This window comes from Pleurodeles waltl, chromosome 8 (genome assembly GCF_031143425.1).
Source record: "Pleurodeles waltl isolate 20211129_DDA chromosome 8, aPleWal1.hap1.20221129, whole genome shotgun sequence".
Taxonomy (NCBI): domain Eukaryota; kingdom Metazoa; phylum Chordata; class Amphibia; order Caudata; family Salamandridae; genus Pleurodeles; species Pleurodeles waltl.
The window spans coordinates 1,501,941,539-1,501,950,719 of NC_090447.1; the positions used below are offsets into that span (position 1 = coordinate 1,501,941,539).

At 42.5% G+C, this 9,181-nt stretch overlaps 1 protein-coding gene across 1 annotated transcript in view; it reads left to right on the plus strand.

Moving 5' to 3' along the window:
- The window catches only part of RCSD1 (RCSD domain containing 1), a 190,635-nt gene extending 184,528 nt beyond the window's left edge, over positions 1–6,107 (plus strand). The window contains exon 7 of the mRNA XM_069202763.1: positions 5,690–6,107. Within this exon, the coding sequence (XP_069058864.1) occupies positions 5,690–5,743 (54 nt within the window). The 3' untranslated portion in view covers positions 5,744–6,107. The remainder of the gene's footprint in view (positions 1–5,689) is intronic.
- Positions 6,108–9,181: the final 3,074 nt, after the last annotated feature.

Genomic DNA, 9,181 nt, shown 5'->3' on the forward strand with positions numbered 1-9,181 from the left:
CTTGAGAACTCTTTTCCTGTGAAATGAGATTATACTTTTCTCCTAGGATAATATTATCTGGGAAGATATTCTTTGAGAACATTCACTTGTGATCCTGCAGTGTTTTGCATCTTTCATCCCACCCGGACATCATCCTATTTTCCCTATATTAGCTGTCTACAGTGTAACACGTAGTACTCATGTCTTCCTAATATAACTATATATCTTATCATCTTATCCCACGTGTATAGTGCAGGATACCCCTCACCAATAGAAAGGAACCCCACTCCTTATACCTCTCTATAGTGTTCAGCATGCCTGGGTTTGATCATTTCTGAACAAAGTGCAGACACAGAGGGTCAGACAGAGAACTTAGTGCTAAGTGGAGTTCGGAAATACTCATGGATCCCATCACTTGCCTTAGACCAGTAATGGACATGTTAATGGACAGGGGTCTTTAATTCACCTTTGTATGAGGTTGGCACTCAGACGTCTTTGTGTGTCTTCGTTTCGCCAAAGTACCAGAAGGTTGTGTGATATAGGAGAATGGCAAAGGATCTAACAGGCTAAAACTTAATGCTACAGTGACTGAGGTGACATTGCTTGGTTCATCCCATGACCTTAAATGTATGTCCACAAGACTGTCCCACATATATTCTTTGGCCACAAAAAGAGTCTTTTGAGAGAAAAATCAATAATTTGAGAGGTATTTTGATGATGATCTCAGAGTTGTGCTGTAGTCTGCCTTCTGGCCATATGAGCTCTGTCCTTTACCTTTCATGCTGGGAACCAGTTCAGGTACTGGCGTAAGTTTGATTAATTTAAAGATAAAATATACAAACTTAATATTCAAAGGTCTTCTGAAGGCCGCAGTCTGGTCAGGATTCTTCCTTCTCTCTTGAGTTAAAGGAATGGAGGGTGCTTGAGATAAAGGAATGGAGGGTGCTACCCTTATTTTCAAAGAAATTCATTGGTTACTCATAGGTCACATGTTAGAATGTTACAAAGAGTTTGACAGTATCAAGGAAAATAGCATTTTTTTCTCCTGGAGCCTGTTTAAAAGGAAATTTCTGGGGCCTTTTGGTATAATGTGGTGAACCACTAGGTGTCCCCCCTCCGGCATGGCCCTGGTTACCATCTGCTGTAGTATTTAAAATTATTTGTTCAGGTTGCTTTTATGCATCGTCTTGCCCTGTACGTTTGTTGAGGAAACGTCTAGCAGCATGTGCCCCCACAAGAAGTCTCTTTGCTGAGCTAGTCAACATTTACTGCAGGCTCCTCCAGCCAAATTGAACAGGTGTGGTGGAGTACTGATAAAGTTGCCTATTGTAAAAACCCTTACCATATATTGAGCTCTTTTGCTTTATAGCTTGGACAACAGTATATTGGTATCAGACATACATTATTAAAGGTTTTCTGGTGGAAGAACATATGCATTAGAAGCATTTACTCCTGAGCATTATCAGTTTCAAAAAGCAATGTAAACCTTCCTAATTGATGATACCAGTCACTTTGATTACATCATTGTGTATGTTTATCAAAGGTGGTAGTATCAATTAAAAAGTCAATCAAATTACATGAGATTCTAGTCTGGTAACACTTTCTTAAGTTCTGTCCAAACCCACTTAGGCACCTACATATTCTTGGTACGTGGGTCCACTTTGCTGTGCATAGGGTCTTCAGCGGACCTCCAACAACTGAGAAAACCCTCCTCACATTCTCTTTTGCATGTTAGCACAGCATGGCCAGTCTTATTTCACCCAAAGCAGCATCCATGGTTCTTCTTATGCTAGAAGACACAAAAACTCAAAGATGTTCTTTGCCAATTGTGTCCCATGATGCAGTGGTTGGTTCTGTCTATGGTCTCCATTTCCATTCACTCTAGCTTTTACCCAAAAGTTCCACAGTGCAGCAACAGTGTGTTGTAGAGACAAAGATATCTTCAAAATCTCAAAGGTGACTGTAACATTACCCTTCTTTCTACCCGGGGTTAGTTAGTAGAGAAAATCGTGGTAAAGAAGCTTTAATGTTTTCTGGAAGAGACAGGCGAAGCTGAAAGGCCTCCACAGAATGAGGACAGAAACCACTCACTGTTCACTGAAAAGATCAAGGATGATCACAATGTAGCTGGAGTAATCCCACTGAATTTGACACAAGGATCCACTTTATTCTACTCGAGTGCCTTTAGGAAGTCTGCATTAATGGTACAGTTTCCAAATGTTTTTAATTTCACCTTGAAGGGCAGCTCCAGTCTGTAAATCTGTCCCATTACTTTCTCCACAAAGGTCCTCAATACCACCAATGTTTTTCAACATCTATGTAGGCCCCCGTGTCTTCCATCATTAGGTATTTTGGATGTAACACACTTCCCTGTGCGGCTGATGCCCTGATCATCATCCGCTTGCACAATTTTCCGGACGGAGAGCCGCCAGCAGCCATACTGGCGGTCGGCGGGAAGTGGAGGTTGCTCCACCTCAACCGCCACGTCAACAGAACACCGCCCACCGAATCACGTTCTGTGATTCGGTGTGGCGGTGTTCTGTTGACAGGGTGCTGGCGGCGGAGCAGCCCCCATGGATCCTGTCCCCTCCCGGAGGATCAACGGACCAGGTAAGTTGATCGTCCTTTAGGGGACGGGGTGGGGGGTGTTGTGTGTTGTGTGCGTGCATGGGGGTGTGCATGTGTGTATGTAGAGGGGGTGTGTGAGTGCGTGTATGCATGCGGGAGGTGTTGTGTGTTTGGAAATGAGTGCATGTCTGTCTGTATGTATGTCTGTATGGATGTGTGCCTGTATGTCTGAATGTGGGTGTGTGTGTATGACTGTGTGTGTGGCTGTTGGCATGTTTGTTGGTGTGTGTGCGGGGATGTGTTGGTGGTGCCTGCGTGTGTGTCAGGTGTGAATGTGTAATGTAATGTTGGGGGTAGGGGTGGGGAGGGGGCACCTGCCACCTTTGGGGGTGGCAGGGGTGGTGGGGGGTGTCGGGGAAGGACTCGGGGTGGGGGAGACCCCTATCAGTGCCAGGGAAGGAGTTCCCTGGCACTGATAGTGCTCACCGCCATGGATTTCATGGCGGTTCCTAACCCCATGAAATCCATGGTGGTCAGCCCGGTCATGATACCGCCGGCGGTATTGTGACGACCGCCAGGTCTCCAGCCCAGAGGTCGTCTCCGCCCTGGCGGTCTGATCGGAGAAGTGGCAGATGACCATGACGGTAACTGCCATGGTCATAATTCCAAAAAATGTACCGCCAGCCTGTTGGCGGTAAGACCGCCGCTTCTCCACCAACCGCCAGGGTTGTAATGAGAGCCAATATGTTGGGAAACCTAAAGTTAGTCCATTTAGTGTTTAATGCATAATAGCAAGCAGCACAGCAAAAGATCAAAGACAATTGTCATTCCAACTTCCTAGGGCTTGCGCTACAAAATGGTCAGTTGGAGCATACAGCAAAAATTCATAGACAATTAGACCAGTATATATATTTTTTTTTTTCTCAATACGAGGCCATGGAGCTTAATCATGTGACAGAAACGTGTTACTCACAGGGAAAATATATCTAATGCGCATGTGGGAGGACCATCTCCATGAGGAAGTGCTGGACGGCCTTGAGGAGAAGATATTCGTATATGCAATACAAGGTTCAGTATTCTGCTGAAATCCCACTGCCACTTGCCAGTTTTGAAATCAAGATTGCACTGCTGGAAAATGTGCAAATGTTCACCCTAAGCCCTATGATTACTTGGCATAGTAGAGCCATGTAAATTAGCAACAATATTAAGTGCCACAGGAAGCGTCAAGCAACTATTAAATGACATCCATATTTGGTTAACATTGTTGATACATTCTTGGTTATGTATGCCATTACTAGCATTATATTGCATAGGTTATTAGTTAGTTATTTTGACTTGAAAATATTACATAGGAGTATATGAAAATGATAGAGCAAGATTTAAGTTTTCACACTAATGACCACACATTATGGGGCCTAGAAATTTCAGAGCTGTATGCCAACAAGATTCTGATTCTGGAAAAGAACAAAGAAGGCTGGGATGGCATACTCTGGCCAACCAATGTGGGAGATGCCAACTCTGCAGGTTAAATTCTTCAGGGTGATAACAGACCACTGGCTTACCTTGAAACTGCACGTTAACACTGTCTACAAAGCCTGGTTTCAAGTGCTTTGTGTCTTCAGACAAGCTCTACTTTTTCTTCCAACAGAATTGCATGCCCAGTTTGTGGCCACCTCTATGTTGTCAAATAAATGTTAACATAACATTGTTGTTGTATGTTTGCCAATTTATGCCCTGACAAAATTAGAGTCTGACAAAACACCATTGTGCAATTGATTTATCGCCTGAGTAAAAGGGATTTTGAGTCCTTCACACAAAGAGATTGGTTGGTGGTGAAACCAACAGTTCATTTTAAATGTCTTTGATTGTCTGAGTCATGATCCATTTTATAAAGTGCCTCTTAGGTGTTAAGTACTTTTCCTCACTGTATGTTCCAGTTGGGTCCTGCCGGTTAGGCAACTTGCTGCTTCTGAAGCCACCAAGAGTCGAGCACAAGTAGTTATGTGAGGGACCTCTGAGTTCTGCATGTGTGTGCTCTAACTACCCCCCATCTAGCATTCAGGGAAGCACTCAAACTTCATTATGCCAGTTCTTGTTCTTCTCTATGCTTTTCTTGTGTTGAGTTCTGTCTGGGGAAGTGGTCTCAATGCATAAAATATTCACACAACTGATCCCTAGGCAGCCAGACCTTTACTTTAAGGTGGAAGAGTTGCTTGTCAGTCGGTGTTTAGATATTCTGGTAAAGTCCCCTCACCCACAACCTAGTATGGCATGCTTCATCGTAGGCAACCAATCCACACCAGGACAGGCAGGTACCCTACGGTGGACTCAACATACGACAGGAGTTCTTCCATGAGTGTTTTCTAGACCAGAGCAGGGTCCCGTTTAATACACATACCTCAGGGATTGCGCACACAAGCTTCCTGTATTCATTGGGAACCCTGAATATGGTTAAAAAGAATGGGGTTGTGGTAGGATTAAAATGGTTCTAAACTGCTTAGGTATTAAGCCAACATGTTTTAGACTGATTTAAAGCCCATTCGGGTCAGCGGCCTTCTTCAGGGCTCCTGTGCTCACTGCCTATTAAACAAACGTCCTGTGCACACGAAGGAGGCCTCATACCTCTATTATTTCTCCTTTTGGGAGCACCTTACTTAGGGGGGATTCAGGAATGTCTCGTCAGAGCCGGGGCACTTCCCCGGTAGTCACTTTCTCATCATGCGGTAAACGCTGCTGTGTTTAGCTATGTTTTCCCCACCTGCCAGTCGCCTTTGGGCGCTTGTGGGTATTAAAAGAATGCAAATCAACTAAACAGCATTGTGGCCCTGATTCTAGTTGGTTGGTGAAATAAAACCCTCCAACTTCTGGAGGAAGTGCTAAATCAGGAAGATAAACCCGACCATTTGAAGTGCTTTAGTTTACAAACTATTTGAATGTGCCAGGTTCCTGAGACTGGAGTAGATCATGTATCTGTGTGCAACTCATTTTGCAACCTGCCAAATGTCAACCTTTTGTTACAAACTGTAGTTAAGCTGGAGCTGTTATAAAGGTTTAACTTGTGAATTGCTGCCACTCCCATAGCACTTGAAGCTGTGTTTGTAGTACTATTTTTACCAAAACCTCTCTTTTTCAATATCTGTAGGATTCCTCCAGTCAAGAAGAAGGGAACAAGACAGCGGAAGATAAAGATGTGTGAATAAACATTAAAAATTGTGGCTTTTCTGAGACAAAAGCCGATGGTGTTAGCACAATGGAATGGAGTTTGCTGGGTTCCATGTGGAATGTCCTCTAAGGCAACCAAGCGCACAGGACTCATTCCCATTCAACGACCAACCCTGTGAAGTCCAAAACAGTTTGTCAACCACTGGGACTTCGAAGATACAAGGATTACAATGTACAATGTGTTTTTTGATGGCTAACTATTTTTATAAATATGCTTTTCTAGATGCTAAAAACCTACATTTGGAAACCCATTTGTACTTGCTGTATTGCAAAATGCAAAGCTTTATGAAAGAGTATTTTGATTATTTTAAAATTCATAACAGAACTGTTGGTGGAAATTTCCTGTTGTCCTTGAGTTTCTGGTGAGATAAAGTGTGGATACCTGGGAGAGGATGAAGACGAAAGGTGGGACCGTCAGCTGCCATTTCTCTGCCATGTTTGGGTCTCTGGAGACTAGAGCGAGGCAGAAGAACAAATGGGAATCAAGCGCTGTCTTTTTTGACATCACAACAGTGCGTAACCATAATAATTACCGACTGTTGTGAAGTAAATGTAGTGATTTTGATCTGGTTGTTCACTATAACAATGCTTATAATGTTTTGCCCCCCCCCCCCCGCCTTCACACCAGCCATCCTACTGCTCATATACCAAACTCCTGTTGATCTAACATTACAAGCTGGACGCTGGACCTTATTTAGCCCATAGTGGGCTGGATTCCGTTCCGTCAGGGCAGCGGATGTATGAGTTCTACTTCCTTGGTGGACAACAGCCTGCCACATTTAGAGATCTCTGCCTGCACGCTGGAAGTCTCCATGCCTTCAGAGGAGTATGTCACCATGGTGGCTCCTCTGAAGGCACATGAGATTTCATGTGCTAGAGCCATGTTCATCGCGCCCTCGTAGCAAAGTGTTTTGTTTTACAAGCACAAACTCCCAAAGGAGGTGTTTGTTGTTGTTGTAAGACACACAGAAATTTTCCTGGCATGCTAGGAGTTTTGTCCCAGAGTGTCGCAGGGTCGTTTTTGTGTTTGTCTTGATCAGGACTGACAGGCTCTCCCTGGCAGTCCTGAACAGGAAAGAAGTATGGCAGCACATCCGCCTGGGGTATTTAGACCAACAGTGACGCCTATTGTGCAATCAGTCCAAAGTTTTTGCAAGCAGTCTCTCCATCAGTAGAAACATGATTATTTGCCAGACTTTAAATAAAATGAGAAAACACGGTGTTTGGTGCACAGGGTACCCCACCACGATTTTATCTGTGTTCCCTTACTGCCAAGTTCTAAATAAGGCCCCTTGTTTTCAAAGCTTTGTATAGTTCTGCATTTCAGAATATGCTCTGGGCTTTGGATTACAGTGCCTGGCCAGGCTGCAGTGCTTAATTTGAGCCAGTAGTTTCCAGTGCTCGGCACCAGTACTAAATTGTTAACACCATACTTATAACAGTCTGCCACATGGTGGCGCTGTTTCTCTAAATGACAGATGAACACCACTGTTTATTAATTCAATACACTTTAAAAATGACTAATACCTGCTGCCCAAACCATTCTTATAGCTTTGGGGACCTGGAATGGTCACGCTTGTAGGGTGCGGTGGTAGGTGGCTGAGTTTGTATTGTAATTAGTGGTGCTGGGAGGGGCAATGGCTGGTGCAAGCTGTACTGTCCTACTGACGAGGGCCCTGGCACTTATGTTTTTTTTTACAAACTAAGCTCTGTCTGGCTTTGCTTTGTACTGCTAGAACATGTTTCGTTGTTTCAGATTTTACAAACTGCGGCATCCTCTTGTCTGCATTACATGAGTACATGCGTATGGAGAATGTTTATTTGATTTTGTGTTGGTTCTTGCTTTCTAGGCCCACTTCGGAAAATGGAAAGGTGAGGACAAAACAGTGCAAACAAACGTAGCTTATTTTCAGACACCTGTTGTTTCTGTGTTTTTTGGGGGTCAATAAAGCATTCCTGGAACTGGGTAGAGAAAATGGTAACAGCAGAGACATTACAGCAGAGGTGGGCTACTGGCAAGACAGCCCTGCTGAACACAGTTCACAAGAGCATTTTCAGAGACTGCACAGATTGGGGGGTAAAGACACATTTTGCTAGTGCACAAATTCACAAAACAAAATTTGGGCTTCTGTAAAGTGAGATTTAGATGTCCAGATTTCGCCACGCTCATTTAGGTGGACGAGCTCTCTGCTGTTTGAGTCCAAAAGGTGGGAACTTACTTTCTTTCTCTGTCCTGTCTCTCTTCAGAAACTCACTCAAAATAAGTTTGTTCACCAACGAGCTAGGCTGCTGGGTTCCCTGTATTTGTCAGTGCCAGGCAACCTAATGGGTAAAAGTGTGTTTAACAAATAATAACAAGAACGCTCATATTCATATTGCGCTCTGGTATTAATTATCATTCAATTGTTTTTTTTAACTATAGTTTTGGAACTGAAACCAATTTTACTGCAAAAACTCTCTCTCTCTCGATATATATATGTATATATTTATGAATATATATATATATATATATCTATATGTGTGTGTGTGTGTGTATACATGTATATGTATATATATATATATATATGTGTGTGTATATGTGTGTGTATATATATATATATATATATATATATATATATATATATATATATATATATACACATATATACATATCCTGTACCCTTATGGTGTGCAGCTGTGGAGTTAAGAATAGTAAACCTATACATACCCACATTTGCTTACTTTCGCAAGATTGTAATAGTCGATAGTCTGCATACAATATTATGGCAAGTTGATATTTTGTCATTTGAACTGTGATACACAACTCTAACAAGAGGTGTAAATACTCATTTGGCAGTGAAGCCAGCAGTTAACCTCACATTGTACTGCAGTGCAAGCAGTCTTGGCCTGGACTGTGTGGCAGCTGTCACTCTTGCTCTGCCAGATGAGTAGGATTTAAAGGGCTAGAGCACAGGTTGTGTTTTGCTTGGACCCGTGGGCCCCCATAGGGTTAAAAAAAAAGTCTCACATACTGGCCTTTTAAATCCTGATCATCTGGTGGTGACAAAACACTCAGAAGCTAGTCCAACACTGAATGCAAGACACTTGGACTTTCATCTCAGTGTGTTACAGACAACAGTGTTATATATAATTTTATGTAGGTTTCTCGGATTTATGGTATTTTTTTTTTAACATTACCGCCTGTATTTATCCATATTTATTTTTTGACCATCTTATTAGTATTTATCCATATTTATTTTGTGGTTTTAGAATAAGCAGAGTAAAAAATTGTACATTTCCACATTTATTTAGCTGATTAATATACACTTATACTTTGATGCCTGTAACGTTTAGCAAATTCAGCAGCCAAATATAGCAAAACAATACACCCACAGGTAAATATTAACAATGTACTACAAATATATTTGAATAT